Source organism: Procambarus clarkii, chromosome 78, assembly GCF_040958095.1.
Source record: "Procambarus clarkii isolate CNS0578487 chromosome 78, FALCON_Pclarkii_2.0, whole genome shotgun sequence".
Classification (NCBI taxonomy): domain Eukaryota; kingdom Metazoa; phylum Arthropoda; class Malacostraca; order Decapoda; family Cambaridae; genus Procambarus; species Procambarus clarkii.
Genome location: NC_091227.1, coordinates 11,741,703 through 11,765,874, shown reverse-complemented (window position 1 = coordinate 11,765,874; position 24,172 = coordinate 11,741,703). Strand labels below are relative to the sequence as shown.

At 41.9% G+C, this 24,172-nt stretch overlaps 1 protein-coding gene across 1 annotated transcript in view; it reads right to left on the bottom strand.

Moving 5' to 3' along the window:
• Window positions 1–24,172, bottom strand: part of LOC138357377 (uncharacterized) — a 92,794-nt gene that overhangs the window by 51,766 nt on the left and 16,856 nt on the right. Inside the window, exon 4 of the mRNA XM_069314072.1 lies at window positions 16,479–16,602. Within this exon, the coding sequence (XP_069170173.1) occupies window positions 16,479–16,602 (124 nt within the window). The remainder of the gene's footprint in view (window positions 1–16,478; window positions 16,603–24,172) is intronic.

Here is a 24,172-nt window from a genome sequence, read left to right as displayed (position 1 = left end):
AGCCGTCCGCTACAGAAGCCCCAAAGCAACACAAAGCAGCAGAGGGCTCGGGACAGTCACGAGAGACCTGGAGACCAGGACCATGACCGAACCCAAAACCCCTGAGCCCGAAAACCGTCTACAGATAGGCAAGTGAGCGGCATACATCTGAACATCATGGGTACGAGGGTAGATTGCAGTCCGGCTAGCCTTAAAGACACCACAGACAACCCAAGACTCACGAGCCCTGAAACCGAGAACCAGGAAAATGTGATCAACCCAGAACGCAGCCACCAACACAGAACCAGTGATCCACAGGAAGGAGCGTAAAGCAGCCTCTGGACACAGTACGTGATACACCCCCGGCCAAGCATCCACAACCAACAAATCAACCAAAAGAATAATAACAAACTCTGCTTTCAGACAACACTCAGCTCCCTTGTTTAAATCCCTAAACTTGCTAAATATTAACTCCCTCCACACATTCTCTTGTGTCAACTACATTTACAAAACCCTGTTCTCAAATGCAAACCATGCTCTGAAACTCTCCCTGGACAGATGTAATAGGACCCATTATCACCACACCATAAATAAATATCTCTTTGATATCCCCAGAGTCAAACTTAATCTGTGTAAACACTCTATGCAAATTAAGGGACCTTGTCTATGGAACTCACTCCCTAGTGAATTGAAAAGCTGTCAAACTTTTGCCTCATTTAAAAACAAAAACAAAAAGTACCTAATTTCATCTTCATAGTTTCCTACACTGAGCTTTAAATTTGCTCTGTATCTAGTGTTACCCAATCTCCCAATCTTTATGTACTTAACCCAAACAACTTTATCATTGTGTTCATTGCTGTCTTCTTTTATGTGCTAGCCATATGCTGTATTGTGCCTGCTAATTTTTGTTTAACTACCATTCAAGCTGTCATTGCAATCAATCTGAGCTACCTATGTGCTTTAATATACCTCCAATTTTCTCTCATTTTTTTTCTTGCTATGTAACTTATCATTTTTATAAATTTTGCAAGTATTTACCTACTTAAAATTTTTTTAGATTAAGAACCTGCCCGAAAAGCTGCGCATACTAGTGGCTTTACAAGAATGTAATTACTATGCTATGTATCCTCACAATCCCATTGTACCTTCTTGTTTATATATAAATAAATAATAATAAATAAATAAATAAATCCTCCTGAAGCCCACCATCACAATCTTCGGAAAAGATGGAGCAGGCCGCCAACGAACAAAACGACCACCAGAGGCCCACAAAACAATGCCTACCAAAAACAAACATGAACCGAAGGGAACACCACAAACTGAGGCAAAGAAGAAAGAAAAGAACCCAATCCAAAGACCAAGAAGGCTCAGGCGGCTCATGAGTAGGCTGGAGGTGAAATTAGCACGAGGAAACCTGCAGAACAGGGTGTCAACCACATCAAATGCAAGCTGCAGCAGCTCCGCCATCGCAAATCGATACAAAGTGATAGTATACAGAATGAGATGCCAATACAGGAAAAACTAAGAGAGAGTGGACGAAACAATCCATTCCAGCACTGACAAAATCCGATGAAGAGAAAGAAAATGGTGGAGAGAGAACCAAGAGAGACTATACTGTCGCTGAGACGAAAACCGCAGGTGGGACACCTTGAAAGAAGCCATCTAATCACCATACAAATGGCGATATACATGCATCAAAAGTACCAAACACGCAACACAGAGGAGGGAGTCGAACCAGCGAGGCACCACACCAGCCTGACCACCTGAAAGAGGCGGAACTGCAGAAAAACGCCCAGGTTCGGACACCGAGTATGCAGTGCTTGAAACCAAGGCTGGGCTGGCCACCATTGAGCCAGGGAAAAAACTCTCCCCCAATAGGATTCCAACCGAGCCAGAACTTGGAGCAACAGCTGGACCAGGTTGAGACAAGGAACCACAGGGAAGCAGTCAGAATGAAGTCGGATCACCGAGCTCCGAGGAAGCCGAATCCTCTGCAGCGCCAGCCACACAGCTGCAAACCTCCGCACCGTGCTATGAACCCGACGCATGGACAGCAGCCAACGCCCCTGGCCGGACTGGTAAGCACTGGTCACAAAGCCCCAGCCAACAGACGAGGCACCCATAAACACATCGAGCGAGAGAGGAGGAAGGCGCTATGGCACTGAACTCAACTGGGCCAGGGACCAACCTATCCTCCTGCAAAGAACATTGCATTTTGCTCATATGCATTACTTGAGGCCATAAACTGTCGTACAATGGCTCCTCCGTTTATGAATTTGGTCCGTTCCCAGAGGCAGTTTGTAACCCGAAAATTCCCAACCCGAAACGAATTTTCCCGTAAGAAATAAAGTAAATTGAATTATTCGTTCTACACTCCCAAAAATATTAACATCAAAATACATTTTATACCTAATAAACACAAATATTTAGTACTATAGTATGTACAAGTTATAACTTACCTTTATTTATGACTCTTGTTTGTGCATGGAAGACGGTGAGGAGGGGAAAGGGAGGGGGGGGGGGAAGAGTTTTTAGTGTTCGGAAGGAGAGTTCCCTTTCATTATAACATCAGGCACTGATGACTTCTCTGGGGTACTCTCTCCTACGTTTTGCAGGCATACCACTAGAACCTGGTTATGGCTCACTGCTTGCTTGTCTTACTAATAATCTGTCTAAAGACATTTGTCTTTCCCGACATTTTAACACTTGGCTGTAGTGAGACATCACATTGTCATTATTAAGGTCAATGCAATCGCCTCCTAAAGCTTTATCTGGATGAGTCTTTTCAGCAAAACTTTGCAGTTCTTCCCATACTGCACACACTTTCTTAATTAATGAGGAAGAAACATCCTCTACTGCCTCCTCCTCCTCCCCTTGAAGATTTGTTGTACTGCCTAGCTAGTTCAACAACCTGCAGTGCACCATTTTCATGTTTTACAAATGATCTCTTGTTTTTGCTCTATGGTCATCCTCACATGTGTTTTCTTAGGATGAACCATGCTGCTGACTTTCTTGGGACCCATGGCATGATATATAATAATCACTTTTATGTTCAAAACCCCCAAAACCCGAAAAAACATGAAATTCTTTACTAAGAATTCAAGCGCGATCATCACTAAGTGGGAGAAACTGGTAAACTGAAGTCCAGGCGATCGTGCCACCAGGAACCATGGGCTCGGTTGCCCATATGTGTATCAACAAACTACGTTACTCGAGGCAAAGCTTGTAACCTGATTTAGATTTTACGAAGAAATTGGGCTCATAACCCGGAAAAATCGTAAATAGGGGCATTTGTAAGCCGAGGTGTCACTGTATTAGTAAATGGAAGTGCCTCGCAAAAGTGACGTACAGTCCCGTTTTCTGTTTTGGGTCCTCTGGTAGATTAGGAGAGAAAACTTTAAATTTACCGTTTTCTTAACGTTGGGAAACTTTAGGAGCATGGGCTGCAGGAACACTCGGGGTTCGAATCCAGCGATCGCGAAAGTGGCAAAAGTAGCTGCCCTGAAGATACTAGAATGGTCTCCGAAACCAAACCTTTCCCCCAGGAAATAAACCAGAAGAGCAAAGTTCAGGCACCTGTACAGCTTCACGAGCAGCCGTCGAGAAACTTGGGTTCCCACAAAAACAACCGACGGCGGGACCACAACCGGAACAGGCAGTGGGAGGCAGAGAAAAGTACGCAGTCCGAGAATCCCACACAAGGACCAGCCTAGTCTGAACCTGGGATGGGACCAACAAGGTATTTCTGCTAGCTCACCAGGAACCCAAACCCGGCAATCTGGGAAAGAGCCAGATCCCTGGCTAGCAGACAAGCAGACTGGCTGGAGCCCACGCCAATTAGTCGGCAAGCTAGGTCAAGACCCGCAGACGTAGCAGACGAAGAAAGGCCACCACGACCCGGGTCCAACGCATAAAAACGTGAGGTGCCAGATCAACCTGAAAGGAGACAACGGAAACATGCCACCTCACATCAAAGCCCGGAATCCAGATGGATAGGGACGTGCCAATACGAGTCCCTGAGGTTCAGGGAAATCATCTCAGAGCCTGGATTGAGAATGAGCTGAACCTGGGACAATGTGGTCATCCGAAAGGAGGGACGAACCCACTGAGACACAACCCGACAAATGGACTGTGAGGAGTCTCGCCCCCCCACCCCCACCCCCAACTCTCCCGAAAGGAAGAAAGGCCACCCAATGCCTCCGAAGGCCGAATGAACGACCCGAGAAACCCCACGAGTTGTGGGACCAAGCGTGGGCAAAAGAGCTAGCCTCCTTCCCCCCTCCCCCTCATTGCTCCGACCCACGAAAGGGTCGACGTGAATCCCGAGATGCCGAGCTTCGTACAAAACAAACACCGCGTCGACCAGACGAAGAAGGCATCAGTGAGCTCACTGACAAACTGGTGCCTGAGGCCTATCCCGACCAAACAAGGCTTGTTTGGTCGGAGCAGAAGAAGACCGAAGAGCTATGGTCCAAGCTGAAGCCAATGACAGCCAGCACAGCCTGTCAATACGCAAGACAAGAAGTGAAAATTAGAAAATCGCCTCCTCAAAGAACGGCGCAAACAGCTTCAGCAATACACACAGTGCATAAGCTGCCAAGACCATGACCCCAGTTGAGGGCCCCCCCCCATGCTCCAACATCCTTTGAAAGCACATCTGAAAATTGCCTCAGAAGACTAAATAAATGCAATACAGAAGCCAAAAGTCCGAAAGGCCAAAGTCATCCGCCGCCAAAGCAGCCGAAAGAGTGGAAGCCTGAGAATGCAACTGCACCAGACCAACATCACAAGAAAGCACAGAGGCAAAGAGGCACTCAGAAGCTTTAAAGAGCCCCCCATCCCCAAGACAATCGACAAAACCGTGGAAACCTCCCGCCACCCAAGCGTGCGAGTACGACAAAAGCCACGCCAAGCCTAAAGAGAGAAGAAGGAATAGTCTGCCAGCCAGGAAAACACAAGAATAGAACAAAAACTCTTCCTATCTTCCCCAAGATGGGAAGAGGAGCTGAACTGAAAAGAAGCCAGATGCAGAACCGAGGCATAAGCCAGGTCCCACAGGAGGTAAGCACAGAAAGCCTCCCAAACCTTTGCAGGGGAAATCCGAGAGAAAGAAAACCTCTGAATGGACGAATCCGAGGAACCCAAATGCCCTCATAAACAAACCGGAGTGGGGTGGGGGGGAGGAAGCCGCACCAACACAAAGGGAAAGAGGGATGGAAAAAAACCCATCCCTGAGCAGAGGGCACAAGGGCCCAAGTGGGGTCAAAAGAAACCTAAGAGCTCCATGCAAACTCCCCCCCCCCCCAAGAGCCTCTGAAACCATCGACTAAGGCTCTGGGGCAGAGCTCTTATCTACGCCCACCACCCCGGAAGGAAAGGCGGAGTCCAGGGGAAAGGTTTCGAAGTAGGGAGTCTGCTGGAAAGACTCAGAAGCCTCGGCGGGAAAGAGAGGCTCAACCACCTCTATGCTCGCATCAGAAGGGGCAGCCCCCAAAGCCATATCCGAGCGAAACCCCACCCCGACTCCGAAACCCTCAGATGTTTTGAAGCTGAAAGCAAAGGGGGGCGAGGGGGGGGGGGGGAAGCAGGGAGAACCACGCCCACGCAGGGGCCCATGGGCCCAGACTGACCCAAGGCCGAATCGACCAACGACCCTAAATCCGAGTACCTGAAACCCAAGCGGGGCAGCTCCGGGGATTCCAAACGGACAGCCAACCTGGCCCGTTGCAAGAGAACCGTTCATGCAATGTGGCAGCTGCCTGATCCCGTAGATCAACAGATAAGGGATGAGTAAATGGAGTACAAGTGGGGATCAAGTCTCACAAGACTCCAGGCCGAAGGTGTCCCCAACCCAACAAGCAACAAGGCGGAAGCAGTATGGATGATCCCCACCCTGAGGCAGGGGGTGACGAACAACCCGTAAATTCGCACAAGGCAAAAATGGGTTTGGAAGAAGTAACCATGGTACAACCGAGCCCTCAGGGGTTTTTCATGGTCTGTAGGGTGATTGCGCCCTACAGGAAGCCCAGGCACTGGGGTCAGCTAAGCTGGTAAACCCTGTCGATGTAGGCAAACCGACCGCAAGCAGCAGCTGTAAGGCATTAGGGGCAACAGAGGAGGACCACCAACACACCCTAGGTTGTGACCTAATGAAAAAATAGGCAGAACTGCTTCATGAAACTGTCGAAAACGCCAATAAAAGAATAGAAACCCCCGAAAACCCACAACAGCCAATAAGCAGTCAGGGAGAAACATCGGCCGCCATATGATAGCTTATGCAGACTGCTCCAGCTGCAGTGCGCCTCATCAGCTGATGCCCAACTTCTTGAACTGGATGATAAAGCGATGGTCTCGCTTTATGCAGGACAGGGTTCAATCCCCGACCATCCAAGTGGTTCGGCACTATTCCTGTCCCCCTGTCCCATCCCAAATTCTTAACCTGACCCCTTCCAAGTGCTATTTAGTCATAATAGCTTGGCGTTGTTTCCTGATAATTCCCTCCCTCCCACCACCAGCTGATAAACACACCCCTCTACCCGGGGCAAGGCAGATAGCCCAAGACCTCTGCTTGACTCCAAGGGCGAGGACAACCACAAGGAAGGAAGCTCTCTAACGGAGAGTGTTTCCCCAACGCCTCAGGGAAGATAACTCTGACCACGCAAGGGCAGTACTCGTGGAGTGCCTAGGAAAGGTGTCCCTAGACGCATGCAGCTCCGGTACCCATGATCGCCAGGTCAGCACACCACAAGTGCAGGAACAGATGTACAAAGCAAAATTCTCAGAACAGGAAGTTAAAAAAAACTTAAACAGGAAAAACTTAAAAACAGGAAATTAAAAAAACTTGGAGCACAATTTCACAAATATTGGGATCAAAGAAGATTTTAAATAACAAACCAACACTCCTGTCCAATAACGATGGTCAGCTTTCAGCCTCTGATTCTGCTATTGAGTTCAATAGGTTCTTCTCTTCCATTGGGTCATCCCTTGCAAATGATATTCCATCTTCCAGTACTGATGTTAAGGACTATCTTACAGGTAACTATCCACAGTCTCTGTACCTAAAGCCTATTAATTCCACTGACGTCAATGAGATAATCCTTTCCCTTAAAACCAAGTCTAGTGCCCTTGAGGAGATACCAACTTTAATTTACAAAAAAAGCCTCCAGATCTTTAGCCCCTGCTATTGCATTGCTCTTCAACAAGTCACTTGAACTCCAAACCTTTCCAGATATTCTAAAAAAGCGAGAGTAACGCCTGTCCACAAATGTGGTGATCTCACAGATGTTAACAACTACAGACCTATATCAATCCTGCCTAACTTGTCAAAATTTTTTGAAAAACTAATCTACAAGCAGCTTTACTCTTATCTAGCCAAACACAATATACTTAGCTCTTGCCAATATGGCTTCAGACCCAAAAAAAAGCACAAACGATGCACTTATTAGTATGATTAACTTGATTCATGCAGCTCTTGATAAAAATGAGTTCCCTGTTGGGTTATTTGTGGACCTGCGAAAGGCTTTTGACACTGTCAACCACCAAAACCACCTTCTTAAATTACATCATTATGGAGTCAGAGGACACTCCCTGCAATACCTCAAATCTTACCTTACTGACAGGCTCCAGTATGTTTCTGTGAATAATTCAATTTCTCCCACCTTACCCATCAACATTGGTGTTCCTCAGGGCAGCATACTTGGCCCTCTCCTCTTTCTCATCTACATTAATGACCTTCCAAATGCCTCCCAACACCTCAAACCAATTCTATTTGCTGACGACACAACCTTCATTTACTCCAGTCCTGACCCCCTTGCTCTAAATGCCACAGTAAATACTGAGCTAAATAAAGTCCATCTTTGGCTAACTGCCAACAAACTCACCCTTAACATTGACAAAACTTTCTATATTCTGTTTGGCAATAAATCCTCTAATCAAATAAATCTCAAAATAAACAATACCCAAATTTTTAACAAATTAGATGGCAAATTCCTTGGCATTCTCATTGACCACAAGCTGAATTTCCAGGGACACATTCTAAATATATCAAAAAAAGTTTCAAAAACTGTTGGCATTCTTTCTAAGATCAGATATTATGTACCCCGCCCTGCCCTGGTGACTATTACTCCCTCATCTATCCATATCCCAACTATGGTATTTGTGCTTGGGGTTCTACTACCCAAAATCATTTACGTCCTCTAATTACTCAACACAAAGCTGCTATTAGGACAATATCCAACTCTGGCCCCAGACATCACTCGGTATCCCTTCTCAAATCTCTGAATATGTTAGATATTAAGTCACTGCACATTCTCTCATGTGTATTATACATATATAAAACACTGAACTGTAATGCCAGTCCTGACCTCAAAAGCTTCATAGAAGGTTGTAACAGAACCCATGAGCACCACACCAGAAATAAATAGTCACTGCTTTCACAACAAAAGCGGTGAAGTTCTGCAAAGTAGAAAATGTATTACCATGATTTGGAGACTAACCGACTAAGTAGCGCGCGCGCAGCGAGGGGGGTACTTAAAAGCGAGCCTGCGGACTCGGGGACCTCTTGCTCGCCTCCGCCTCGCCAGATACACTACAAAACCCCCACCCTCTTCCCGGGAAACCCTGCTTCCCTGGTTTTACTTTCCAAGGGAAGATGCTAAAGCAGTTTGCTCGGGACACTTGTTCCATCTTGCAATGAATTTGTGTTACCTTGGGGGTGCTCCGACGGAACCCCCAAAGTGATAAGCCAAGAATTGGAATTACCGTTAATTCAATCATGTAACTTACAATTAGAGATCTCTCTTCATTGTATTTGATCATTATAACGGCTATCCAATAATTTTATTCTGTATATTAATTTATGGTTATTCACTAATCATTATTAGTCACCATAATTAATTCCACTTTATTCATCTATTTATTCGTTATAATGAGCTATTATGCTTCTTCATTTAAGGATTATCAATTATTTAATAATTAATGATGACTATTATTATTACTTAACTATTTGTATTTAAATAATTAATTATTATTATTATTCTAAAATAAAATAAGTCCCCCACTCTGTGAGCGTTTTCTTCCAACCGCAGAAATACAGTTTTGATATTCCAAGAGTACGACTTAATCAAACTAGAAATGCTCTACAAATCAAGGGACCCAGAATGTGGAATGACCTTCCCAACCATGTTAAAGACTGTACCTCTCTCAACCAGTTTAAAATAAAAACGAAGCTATACCTAATAAATTTCCTGTAACCTACCTTACCCCTCTGTTGTCAACCCATGTCTGTTTTATTTAAATGACGCTGTTTGTCGACCGAATTGTATTTGTGCTGCTTTTCAGCCATGTTCCCCCCTTTTTATCTCTTTTTTTATTTGTTCTCAACTCATTTTATTCTTTATGCTCAATTAGTATTAAGCTTTAGTCATTTAAGTTTTTCATGCCCGAAACGCTTTGCGTAATAGTGGCTTTAGGCATTGTATGTACTAGCCCTATCTATAAATCCATCACTCTTTGATAAATCTCTTGTATGTATGTACCTTACCTAACTAAAAATTTATTTATATTTATTTAAGGCCTGAAGTGACGCCGATCCGACCTCGAGCACCATCAGTCAAGAACTGAAAGGTGAGGAGCCTTTTTTTTTTATTAATACATTAGGTACATCTGCATTTGTCCAGCTACCTTAGACTATATGAAGAGGAATAGTGTCAAAAAGCTAACTACGTGGTGAGGAGCCTAGCTGACCTGGGCTCCCTCACGCTCCCCTGGTTGGGGGGGGGGGCTAATTGGATAGTTGCTTGTTTGTATTCTTTTTTGGGGGAAAAGTTCGTTTGCTCCTTTGAAGACGTCAGTTGCAATTCTAACCAGACTGTTGTCTGTTTTGTTTCACCTACCTTTCTGGGTACCTTCCCTGGTCGGTGGCAAGTATGATATACTTTACATTTAATGTGTTCATAGCCCATTGTTCCCTGCGCTTCTGATGAGGCCCCAGGTTCTGTCGCTGGTACCCGGTAGGCAACAAGAACTCTGACTGATGACCTCAAATAGGAGAGCACTATATCAATGGCATAGCTTCAGGAAGCCGACGGGGCTTCCTACAGAAACACTGAAGGGTATACTTTTCAATGTTACTTAATCCAAACAACTTTATCATTGTGTTAATTGCTGTCTTCTTTTATGTGCTAGCCATATGCTGTATTGTGCCTACTAATTTTTTTTTAAGCTACCATTCAATCTGTCATTGCAATCGATCTGAGTTACCTATGTGCTTTAATATACCTACAATTTTCTCTCATTTTTTATTTTTTTCTTGCTATGTAACTTTTATAATTTTTATAAATTTTGCAAGTATTACCTACTTAAAATTTTCTTAGATTAAGGACCTGCCCGAAACGCTGCGTGTACTAGTGGCTTTACAAGACCGTAATTACTATGCTATATATCCTCACAATCCCAATGTACCGTCTTGTGTATATATATATATATATATATATATATATATATATATATATATATATATATATATATATATATATATATAACTGAAAACTCACACCCCAGAAGTGACTCAAACCCATACTCCCACAACTGGTATGTACAGGGACGCCTTAATCCGCTTGACCATCACGACCGGACATAAGGAAGTGATAGCCGAGGCTATATGAACCACTTCCCCGCCGGCACTCGGATGGTAATCTTGGGCATAGCATTTTATCAAATCACCTCATTCTTTGGGGCACACGTGAGGAACACAAATGCAAACAAGCCTGAATGGTCCCCAGGACTATATACAACTGAAAACTCACACCCCAGAAGTGACTCGAACCCATACTCCCACAACTGGTATGTACAGGGACGCCTTAATCCGCTTGACCATCACGACCGGACATAAGGAAGTGATAGCCGAGGCTATATGAACCACTTCCCCGCCGGCACTCGGATGGTAATCTTGGGCATAGCATTTTATCAAATCACCTCATTCTTTGGGGCACACGTGAGGAACACAAATGCAAACAAGCCTGAATGGTCCCCAGGACTATATACAACTGAAAACTCACACCCCAGAAGTGACTCGAACCCATACTCCCACAACTGGTATGTACAGGGACGCCTTAATCCGCTTGACCATCACGACCGGACATAAGGAAGTGATAGCCGAGGCTATATGAACCACTTCCCCGCCGGCACTCGGATGGTAATCTTGGGCATAGCATTTTATCAAATCACCTCATTCTTTGGGGCACACGTGAGGAACACAAATGCAAACAAGCCTGAATGGTCCCCAGGACTATATACAACTGAAAACTCACACCCCAGAAGTGACTCGAACCCATACTCCCACAACTGGTATGTACAGGGACGCCTTAATCCGCTTGACCATCACGACCGGACATAAGGAAGTGATAGCCGAGGCTATATGAACCACTTCCCCGCCGGCACTCGGATGGTAATCTTGGGCATAGCATTTTATCAAATCACCTCATTCTTTGGGGCACACGTGAGGAACACAAATGCAAACAAGCCTGAATGGTCCCCAGGACTATATACAACTGAAAACTCACACCCCAGAAGTGACTCGAACCCATACTCCCACAACTGGTATGTACAGGGACGCCTTAATCCGCTTGACCATCACGACCGGACATAAGGAAGTGATAGCCGAGGCTATATGAACCACTTCCCCGCCGGCACTCGGATGGTAATCTTGGGCATAGCATTTTATCAAATCACCTCATTCTTTGGGGCACACGTGAGGAACACAAATGCAAACAAGCCTGAATGGTCCCCAGGACTATATACAACTGAAAACTCACACCCCAGAAGTGACTCGAACCCATACTCCCACAACTGGTATGTACAGGGACGCCTTAATCCGCTTGACCATCACGACCGGACATAAGGAAGTGATAGCCGAGGCTATATGAACCACTTCCCCGCCGGCACTCGGATGGTAATCTTGGGCATAGCATTTTATCAAATCACCTCATTCTTTGGGGCACACGTGAGGAACACAAATGCAAACAAGCCTGAATGGTCCCCAGGACTATATACAACTGAAAACTCACACCCCAGAAGTGACTCGAACCCATACTCCCACAACTGGTATGTACAGGGACGCCTTAATCCGCTTGACCATCACGACCGGACATAAGGAAGTGATAGCCGAGGCTATATGAACCACTTCCCCGCCGGCACTCGGATGGTAATCTTGGGCATAGCATTTTATCAAATCACCTCATTCTTTGGGGCACACGTGAGGAACACAAATGCAAACAAGCCTGAATGGTCCCCAGGACTATATACAACTGAAAACTCACACCCCAGAAGTGACTCGAACCCATACTCCCACAACTGGTATGTACAGGGACGCCTTAATCCGCTTGACCATCACGACCGGACATAAGGAAGTGATAGCCGAGGCTATATGAACCACTTCCCCGCCGGCACTCGGATGGTAATCTTGGGCATAGCATTTTATCAAATCACCTCATTCTTTGGGGCACACGTGAGGAACACAAATGCAAACAAGCCTGAATGGTCCCCAGGACTATATACAATTTGCATGTTTGCATTTGTGTTCCTCACGTGTGCCCCAAAGAATGAGGTGATTTGATAAAATGCTATGCCCAAGATTACCATCCGAGTGCCGGCGGGGAAGTGGTTCATATAGCCTCGGCTATCACTTCCTTATGTCCGGTCGTGATGGTCAAGCGGATTAAGGCGTCCCTGTACATACCAGTTGTGGGAGTATGGGTTCGAGTCACTTCTGGGGTGTGAGTTTTCAGTTGTATATAGTCCTGGGGACCATTCAGGCTTGTTTGCATTTGTGTTCCTCACGTGTGCCCCAAAGAATGAGGTGATTTGATAAAATGCTATGCCCAAGATTACCATCCGAGTGCCGGCGGGGAAGTGGTTCATATAGCCTCGGCTATCACTTCCTTATGTCCGGTCGTGATGGTCAAGCGGATTAAGGCGTCCCTGTACATACCAGTTGTGGGAGTATGGGTTCGAGTCACTTCTGGGGTGTGAGTTTTCAGTTGTATATAGTCCTGGGGACCATTCAGGCTTGTTTGCATTTGTGTTCCTCACGTGTGCCCCAAAGAATGAGGTGATTTGATAAAATGCTATGCCCAAGATTACCATCCGAGTGCCGGCGGGGAAGTGGTTCATATAGCCTCGGCTATCACTTCCTTATGTCCGGTCGTGATGGTCAAGCGGATTAAGGCGTCCCTGTACATACCAGTTGTGGGAGTATGGGTTCGAGTCACTTCTGGGGTGTGAGTTTTCAGTTGTATATAGTCCTGGGGACCATTCAGGCTTGTTTGCATATATATATATATATATATATATATATATATATATATTTTATATATATATATATATATATATATATATATATATATATATATATATATATATATATATATATATATATATATATATATATATATATATATATATAATAAAATAAATAAATGATATAGGATATGAATGCCAGTGCCCCACTGATGGTTCACATGGTTGTGTTTTCAATAATGTTGAGGCTCTATAAGATGGTTGTTACAATGGATGCATGTGTCTATCAGCATGTGTAGGCTGCATGACCATGGCTGTAAGTTCTATAAGAGTGATGCAGAAATTTTTGTGTATTCCAAGTGTAACACTGTAAAAGTGTTTGGTTTAGTTTAATACATACATAGAGTACATGAGTCACAGACAAGGATCTGAGAGGCGCCAGTTGTCTGCCTGAGATCTCACACCTCAAAGCGTTAATGACCTCAAGTGACCTGAGGTCAGATCATGAGAATTTCACCTTGCTTCCGCTAAGCTTATAATTGTAGTCTGGTAGCCTTCAAACATGCCGACGTTTAAGGAGTGGCTTGGTAGAGTGCCGGAGGCTATCTACTTGTGGGCGGAGTTAGCTACTAGGTTCCCCAATATAAACTCGGAGAGCTATCGAGCAGAAAAGGATTTAAGACAACAGAGCAGACGAGCCAGCAGAGCAGAGAAGACGTCCCTAGCAGGGAGGCTGTCGGCCGGCAGGGGCGAGACAGTCTCTGTCAAGCTACAGACCCCCCCCCCCCCTCTCTATTCGACTTAGACTCAGTCCTCGGTGAGTGAACATTAAGGTGACTTGGTCGTGTTTACATATGTTGTGTGATGATCAGGGGCAGTCAAGTTGTAGGGTTCTCGAATTCTTGGATGATGACTCTCTAACATTTTAATTGGATTGCTTATATTATGATACTTAGTATGTGAAATACATGAACTTATTATTTAAATCGTCTTTGTTCCCTAGAGCTTTGAGTTGAGGTGAGAAAGCCTCGGTGGTTACTAGATTCAAGATATTAATGAGTACTTGTTTGGAGTTGATACATGGTACAGAGGGATCATACTAATAATGAACTCATGATAACATCCTTTGAGAATTTTGTGATACAGACAAGTTCCATTCCTTGTCTTGTATGTGATGATCTAGAATGGATGGTGGCAGCATTTCTTCTTCTACTATCTACTCTTCTACTTCTACCTATCTACACCTCCCCCTCCACCCTTCTCTAAACTCTCACTTTCAACTAATGAACCTCCTCGCTCCTCCCACCTCTCTCCCTCTCACCCCAAACCCTCACTAATTACTTCACTATTCATTTATTTCCTTTCGTTTTCTCTTATACGTTTGTGGCAATGATTTTGTATTCTAGAGTTCTCTCTAGAGTTTCGGGTAGCTGATCCAGTTACGGCGCCTTGTAGTCTTAGCACCTAGGTAGTCAAATACCTAGGTTTACAAGGTGTTGAACGAGAGAGGCTGCCTTAGGAACTCTGGAGGTGCTCTAGAATAGTTAGCTAACTGAGGACGGGATAACGGACTAGAGAGCTGTCTCCCCCGGCTTCGTTAGTTAACTGGGGGGTGGAATAATGGACAAGATAGAGCTATTTCCCCCACCCCCCGTTACACAAGAAGGTGCCAGTGATTTAGTGATACAGCATTCTCTGTGCAGCTTGTTTCAGATATATTATACGGTCCTCCAGGAAGGATGAAGAGTCAAAGTTCATTCTTTAGATTTTTCTTCTTATTCATGATCGACGTGGAAGTTTTTGTTAGTTAAGGCGGACATTTAATGATTTTTTGAAGATCTGCAAGATTTCATCTGTGGTGATTCGAAGCCCCCCAATACTAATTGAACACTTAATATGAGAATGATTGGACACATACTAAGTGGATTGCTGTCAGTGGTACAGAATCATTGTATCATTCTTCATCACAGGCTAGCAATATTATTGGCTCCATCCTGCATGGATGGCTAGAAAACACAACAGTGGCATCAGTGCTGTATGTTATCTTGCCTCACAATGCATGATCCCTTCCATATCGCACAATAAATTATACCTTAATGTGTAGCAAAATGCAGAAAAGTAGAAAATAAAAGTTTACTTTACTTTAATGCCGTTTAACACTCGGTATATCAATATTTTATTTTCATTAGTTATTCCGATACTGGTATACAATAAATCTTTTGTTGATACAGTAATCATATACTCATATACATCATATACTGCATTTTAAAGCAAAAGGTAAAAAACTAAGATGAAATTACGTACTTTTTAGTTTTGTTTTTGAATGACGCAAGAGTTGGACAGCTTTTCAATTCATTAGTGAGTGAGTTCCATAGACTGGGTCCCTTTAAATAATTTTTTTTTTTTTTAAACAACGCAGTTTGTCGACCTAATTGCATTTGTGCTGCTTTTTCAGCCATGTTCCCCCCTTTTTATCTCTATTTTTATTTGTGCTCTGTTTTATTTGTTTATTTCTTAATTCTCAACACATTTTATTCTTTATACTCAATTAGTATTAAGCTTTAGTCATTTAAGTTTTTCATGCCCGAAACGCTTTGCGTAATAGTGGCTTTAGGCATTGTATGTACTAGCTCTATCTATAAATCCATCAATCTTTGTAAAATCTCTTGTATGTATGTACCTTACCTAAAAATAAACATTTATTAAATTTTTTTATGTATTACATTAAAACTCTTACTACTACAGTAAAATATATTTAAACCTGAGCTTGCATGCTGTACATTTCTTACTGGTATACAGAGTATCTAGCAGTATCCACCCATTACAAGTCTTAATAATTTCATTATTCTCTGGTTTACCAATGTAATGCTTGAACTGTGGTTGTCGACTTAATTAAAACAGAAATGTCTTGAATTGTGTTACAATTACGCAAACCAAATTAAGATAGCTACTGTAATAATTAAGACATAATGGGGTGAATAATTTGTTAATACTCTTTATAATAAGTCTCATACTAATATGCAGCAAATATCTCTTACGGATATATAATATTAGTATAGTCAATTTCTGATTTACTGTGCAATATATATGTTTTTTGTATGTACTGTACTTTATATTCTTTACTGAAATTTTTCAGATATTTTAAAATTTTGTCATGATACCAAAATGATTTTATGATAATATAAATATATAAATATGTTTACCTTGACATTTGCTTTGAAGGTGTTGAAGGCTCCACTTGTGCCCTTCATGATCTGATGTCGCACACTATAGTTGAACTTTAAAGGTATACTGTGAAGACCACTGTCCGACTCCTGGTGCTCTACACTGCCCATATGAAATTTTTAATTATGTTTTATAAGTATAATAAGTGCATCAAATTTATTTTGGCTCCAAATGCTCCAAATTAGTCTTAGGTTTAATAATGTAAAAACTTTTTTACACTTCAAATATTTATAGCGTGTAGGTAATAATGTCTTCATAACATATTCTTACTGCATGATGGAGATAGTTTGTTAAGTTATGAGACTAGGCTACCCATTTCAGTGCAAGGAAACAATACACTACTGTATCCACAATTCTTCAATATCTAATTTAATTAAAACTTAAGAATATAAAAAAATAAAAAATAAAATGTAATGAAATGCCCTCATCTTGTAAGCTTTTAGAAGCTCCCTGAGATAAGCCCTGGTAAAGCTTATCATTAGGATGTATCAGGCCTCTGGAGACCCACTCGTGCCTACCTGCAGCTAGGACCTGAATCTGGCTCTATGAAGCGAAGGATGCTTGGAATTAGAGATCAGCTCAAAACTGAGAAAATTAATCATATAAAAAGCAACTCTTGAGAAAATTAGGTTCCCAGAGGTAACTATGCAAACAGTTGTTGTCACAGCCAACATAAGAACTGCCTTTAGAAACTTGTGTAAGGAATCTTTCAGAACCCTGTATACCACTTATGTAAGCCCAATCCTGCAGTATGCAGCTCCAGCCTGGAGTCCATACCTAGTTAAACACAAGACGAAGTTAGAGAAGAATCAGAGGTATGCCACTAGACTGGTCCCGGAACTGAGGTATGAGCTACGAGGAAAGGCTAAGGGAGCTGAACCTCACATCCCTGGAAAACAGAAAAGTAAGGGGTGACATGATAACCACCTACAAAATTCTCAGGGGAATTGACAGGGTGGACATAGACAAACTCTTTAGCACGGGTGGGACACGAACAAGTGGACACAGGTGGAAACTTAGTACCCAGATGAGCCACAGAGACAAAGATTTTTTCAGTGTCAGGGTAGTTAACAAATGGAATGCATTAAGTAGTGTTGTCGTGGAGGCTGACTCCATACACAGTTTCAAATGTTGATATGATAGAGCCCAATAGGCTCGACCAGGAATCTGTACACCGGTTGAGAGGCGGGATCAAAGAGCCAGAGGACCACCCCTGCAAACACAACTAGGTGAGTACAGAGTAAACACTGATGTGCATGACTGCCATCAGATGTGAGTCCAGAACTCAGAGGCTCCAGACAGTCCGTCCACCCCTCACTCATGAACTACCTGAGATTATTATATTTATTATTATATATTATTATATTATATTATATTATATATATATATATATATATATATATATATATATATATATATATATATATATATATATATATATATGCCTATACTTGCATAAACCACAAGTGAAGATAAATAATCTTTGGACAACACCCACCAGTGGGACTCGAACCCAGAAAGCACAACAACCTTCCAGTAGCTGGCATAACTAGTATGCTTTAACCCACTACGCCATCAGACCTTACAAAAGAAGTAGATAGTTCGAGACATATATATATATATATATCTCAAACATCTCCACCTCCCGAAGGCACCAGATGAGTGAGGGGTCAGTCTGCATTTTTCGTCAAGCCACTGTTCGAGTCCCACTGGTGGGTGTTGTCCAAAGATTATTTATCTTCACTTGTGGTTTATGCAAGTATAGGCTTATAAGCTGGACACGAGTTCTCTCACATTGACAGTGGCTTGACGAAAAATGCAGACTGACCCCTCACTCATCTGGTGCCTTCGGGAGGTGGAGATGTTTGAGATATATATATCTCGAACTATCTACTTCTTTTGTAAGGTCTGATGGCGTAGTGGGTTAAAGCATACTAGTTATGCCAGCTACTGGAAGGTAGTTGTGCTTTCTGGGTTCGAGTCCCACTGGTGGGTGTTGTCCAAAGATTATATATATATATATATATATATATATATATATATATATATATATATATATATATATATATAATATATATATATATATAATATATATATATATATATATTATAAAGCCACTAGGACGCATAGCGTTTTGGCAGGGCCTCAATACAAATTTTTTTCCCGAAATACGACACGCCAAACCATTTAACAACCAGGCACCCATTCACTGCTGGGTGAACAGAGGCTACAGTTAAAGATTGGCACTCTATCAATCCTCCCCGGCCAGGATACGAACCCAGGCCAAAGAGCTCGCGAAGTGCCGGGCGAGTGTTTTCCTACTACACCACAGGGAATGCATGAGCCAAACCCCACCACTTCTTACCAAAGAAGGAAACAGGTATGAGATGGGGAGCCATTAGTGACAACTAGAAAAATGCATTTCATTACATTCAGTGCTTTATTTCTTGAAAAGCTCCCTCAGTTTCGCGAGGTGCATACATAATGGCGCCTCAGCAGAGGACGCCAGCATTTCTTAAAAATCAGGAAACAAAAAATGAGGTCGGAGCTTACCCATGAGAGGGGGCAGAATACTAGGATCTTGGGCACTTGTGCACCAGCAACACTAAATTTTGAAATGCAACAAGAACAGTACGGCTAAGAGACACTTCAGACAGATCTAAAAGCCAACAACCAAGTGGACCACCCAAAACAAGCCTCAACAAAAGCTTTGCTGTAAAATGCATGGAAAAGGACCCGAGAACCTGAAATTACAAACTGAAAATCGCAACATAAAATGAGGAGCAGAATCCTGAGGCCCTAACTGAAAACGGAACAAAAATACAGACCTCCCAAAAGATGCAATATTTTCTAAGTACAGGCTGAAGAATCATAGGCAAAATCCCCAGATCAGTGGGAGAAACCTGGTGAATCATGAGAAATAACCTGTGGGCCAGAGTTGCAGGCCAGAAGAACATTGCTGCCACAGTCAGGCCAGCAAGAGTGTCACAAATGCCTGAAAAACCAAAGATAAACGAACCGAGCTCGAGCTCTGCCAAATGGTCAGTCAAGCAGTTTGTGTTCACAACCCAGGTAATGCAGCCCCAGGGCAAAGCCAAGCAGACAATAGAGCAATCAACAAGCCTGAGGCCCACCGGGGCAAACAAAGCATATACACATACAGCCAGAAATGCTGCCAACAAATAATTACCAAAGTGTAATTATCTAAGTACAGGATGAGAGCTACACTCATGGTGTCTTGTCTTCCGAGCACTCTTTGTCATATAACCATCAACCACTTTGTTTGCGAAAGCGAATTTTCTTATATTTCTTCAGCAGCTTTGTTAGTTTAAATCTGACATCTTGTTCTAGATTGTAGCGAGTAATCCTTATACTCGCTCCATTATCTCATTATGTTAATGGCATAACTAATTACACAAACTATAATCCTATCCCTATTTACAGGAAACGGTTTTTCCACCCTCCTATCTTACTGTGAGGTGTAGTAACAGTATTTAAGCAAGCGATTTGAGAATAGCAAACCAGTACAATCTCCAGTCAAGAATGTAGTACTCGGCGTGGGCAGTTCTAATCGACCCAAGACGCTACAACTTCGACACAGAGCAGACAGCAGACTACGACCGCATCCAGCTACAACGCTCTCGCTCCCCGAGTTCAGACACTCGCAATTCCCAATCGAGCCGCCACGCTCTCCCGCATAGAGCTCCACGACTCCGGCCTCACTCAGCTCTCTGCTCTGCTCCAGGCTTCGTCTCAACGTCTACGACACTGCTGTATCCAGGACTACTAAATAAATATGAAACTCACTAAACACTGTATCTAATCAACCCAACAACGTAACATAAACGTACGTTACAAGAAGTTTCAGGTCTTCTGAATTCTTCCGTATCAATTTTGTCGATTTCCATTACCATTTTGTAGGTAGTGATCATATTGCAATCTTTTTCTTCTATTTTCTAGTTTTGGCATATTTAATGCCTCTAGCCTCTCCTGTAGCTCTTATCTTTCAGTTCAGGGAGCCATTTACTGGCATGTCTTTGCACCTTTTCTAGTTTGTTGAAGTTCTTCTTAAGATATGGATACCATACAACCACTGCATATTCCAACTTTGATATCACAAATGACGAACAATTTCTTTTGTATTGCACTTTCCATGTATTTAAAAGCAATTCTGAAATTGGAAAGCATTGCATAGGCTACTCACACAATGTTCTTTATGTGGTCCTCAGCTTATAGTTTTCTATCTAGAACCACAATTAGACCTCTCTCTTTCCTTATCAAAATTTATAAAGACTTTTCAGGTAATTTGTAGGTTGTGTGTGGTCTATTTGCTCCTATTCCGCATTTCATAACTTGGCATTTATTCACAATAAATTCCATTTGCCAAGTGGTGCTCTATACACTTATTTTGTATCGGTCTTCTTGAAAGGCATGGTAATTGCTTGTTTCCCTCCATGTCCACAATTATCACTTATCTTCCCTAGTATCTTATCATCATCAGCAAACACGTTCATATAATTCTGTATTCCTTCTGGTAGGTCGTTTACGTAAACAATGAACATTACTGGTGCAAGAACTGAACCCTGTGGTACTCCACTTGTGACATTTCTCCAGTCTGTCACATTGCCTGTGATTATTGCCCTCATTTTTCTGTCAGAAAATTTTTCATCCATATTAGAAGCCTCCCTGTCACTTCTCCAGTATGTTACAGTTTCCCAAACAACCTTTTATGTGGAACTCTGTAGAAAGACTTTTTTTGGTCCTGATAAAAGCAGTCAACCCAACCACCTCTCTCCTGCAAAATCTCTGAGGCTGTAGCATAGAAACAAAGTAAATTTGCTACACGGGATCTTCTAGATCGAAAACCATACTGTCCACTTGTCTATTATTACTTAATTTTTCTCCAGGTTTTCTACCCATTTAGTTCTAATTATTGTTCAATATTTTGACTTTTTATTACTTTTTATTGACTTTATTATTTTTTATTATTTTTATTTTTTATTATGACAATAACTCTGGCCCCAGACTTCACTCGGTACCCTTTACTCAAATCTCTGAATATGTTAGATATTAAGTCCCTGCACATCTTCATGTGTATTTTATATATATAAAGCGCTGAACTGTAATGTCAATCCTGACCTTAAAAGCTTCCTAGAAGGTTGTAACAGATCCCATGAGCACCACACCAGAAACAAATACCTATTTGATATTCCAAGAGTACGACTTAGTCAAACTAGAAATGCTTTACAAATCATTAAGGGACCCAGAATGTGGAATGACCTTCCCAATTATGTTAAAAGACTGTACCTCTCTCAACCAGTTTAAGATAAAAACTAAGTACTACCTAATTAACTCCATGTAACCTACCTCACCCCCAAAATGTCATCCCATGTCTACTATTTTAAACAATGCTGTTTGTTGACCAAATTGTATTTTTGTTTTTTTCTGCCATGTTTTCCCCCCCTTGTTTCATTTTTTTTTCCCAACACAATTTATACTTTAATCTCAATTAGTATTAAGTTTTAGTCTTTAGTGCTTTTCCTGCCCGAAATGCTTTGCGTAATAGTGGCTTTAGGCATTGTATGTACTAGCTCTACCTATAAATCCATCAACTTTTGTATCTCGCCTTGTATGTATGTACTTTACCTGAATAAATATTTGTATTTGTGTATTTGTATTTGACTATTACATGTGTCAATGTTACAGGTCCATAATTAATAAATTTGAATGAGGTACAAAAAAATTTATACCAAAACAGATGCATGGCTAGGAAACAGGACTGGTTCAACAGAAATTGCACAGACCAAAAGTCACAAAAATGGAATCAATATTTTTTTAAGAAGCCACAAATATACTGTACCAGCGATACAAAGCATGAAACAACTATACAGCATTCAGAAGAGGGTCAGAAAAAATGTTGAGAAAGGAATAACAGACAATTGTAAAACAGAATCTGGCCTATTCTATAAATTCATTAAAAACAAATTGCAGATAATGGATAATATCGAGAGGTTAAAAAATGGGAAAAAGATTCACGGAAAATGAAAAGGAAATGTGTAAAACATTAGATGAACAGTTCCAAAGTGTGTTTGTGTAAAATAAAATTTTTCAGAAGAACGAATCTCAATAAGCATTCCAGAATACAACAAAGAGTACATAGAGGTGTCTAGAGACGAAGTGGAAAAAGTTCTGGGTTCTGAGAGAATGCACACCTGAGCTCAGCATTCCACTTCAATTGATTTTTCAGGGATCTCTGAGTACAGGAATCCTGGCAGACATATGGAGAAAGGCTAACATAGTTCCAGTCTACAAAAGAAGCAGCAAAGAAGACTCCTCTTAACCCTTTAACAGTGCAAATTGTATATATACAATTTTGGCGCACATCATTTTGGCGCAGTGATACTTTGGTTTTCGAATTTAATCCGTTCCCAGTGACGGTTCAGAAACCAAAAATTCGTAAACTGAATTTTTCCATAAGAAAATGTAAATTTAATTAATCCGTTCCACACACCCAAAAATATTTACTTAAAAATACATTTTATATAGAATACTACTCATTTTTCATACACAAAACAATTGGGTATAAATATAAACCATAAATAAAATAAGTGAACATTTAACTGCACTTTATATTTTACTGAGGACTCTTATTGGCATATGGGAGATGGTGAGGAGGGTGGGAGGAGCGGTGTTGGTGTGGAGGTGAGGAGGGTGGGAGGAGCGGTGTTGGTGTGGAGGTGAGGAGGATGGGAGGTGTTGGTGTATGGGGGTGTGTGAGGACGGGGAGGAGGCGAGACCATCCACTGCTCGCCTTAATCTAATAATAATAATAATAATAATAATAATAATAATAATAATAGTAATAATAATAATAGTAATAATAATAATAGTAATAGTAATAGTAATAATAATAATAATAATAATAATACTAATAATAATAATAATAATAATAATGATAATAATAATAATAATAATTTATTTAGGAACAGTACATACATAGTTGCAGCGTTACAGTACAAACATTGTTAGATTTAAAGATAGAGGTAGTACATACAAAACCTAAAGCCACTAGTATGCATAGCGTTTCAGGCAAACAATTTCTAACAAATAAGTATGATCTGTCACAACAAACTCCAGTTGATCGTATTGAAATGGAAACCAAACCACAAGTTGCAGCAAGTAAGTCTGAGCAAGTCAAAGGCCAGATAGAAAAGTATTTGACTGACCTTGTCAATGCCAATGCAAGTGGTGGTGAATTAGACGATATTATGGTTGATCTGGCAAATTATGAGGCTGACACTCAAGCCAGGTTGAATCCTTTCATCAAACTGCCCAGAGTAAGGCAACAACAACAAGTTCCCCTAACACTACTTAACCAGAAGTTAAACTGCCTTCATTCAGTTTACCCACATTCTCTGGATCCTAGGATGAAAGTTGGGACAACTTCTGGAATCAATTTTTTTTACGCTGTGGATTCTAAGCTCATCATTCCTAAAAACACCAAATTCACATACCTACAGGGTCAACTAAAGGGTGAAGCTCAAAAGGTGGTAGCAAATTTTAACCTGAATAGTGATGGCTATGATTTCTCAGTTCAGTTCCTTAAGGATAATTATGCTAACAATTAGCGAGCTGTCACACTTTTAGTTCAAAAATTGTTGGACTTACCCCC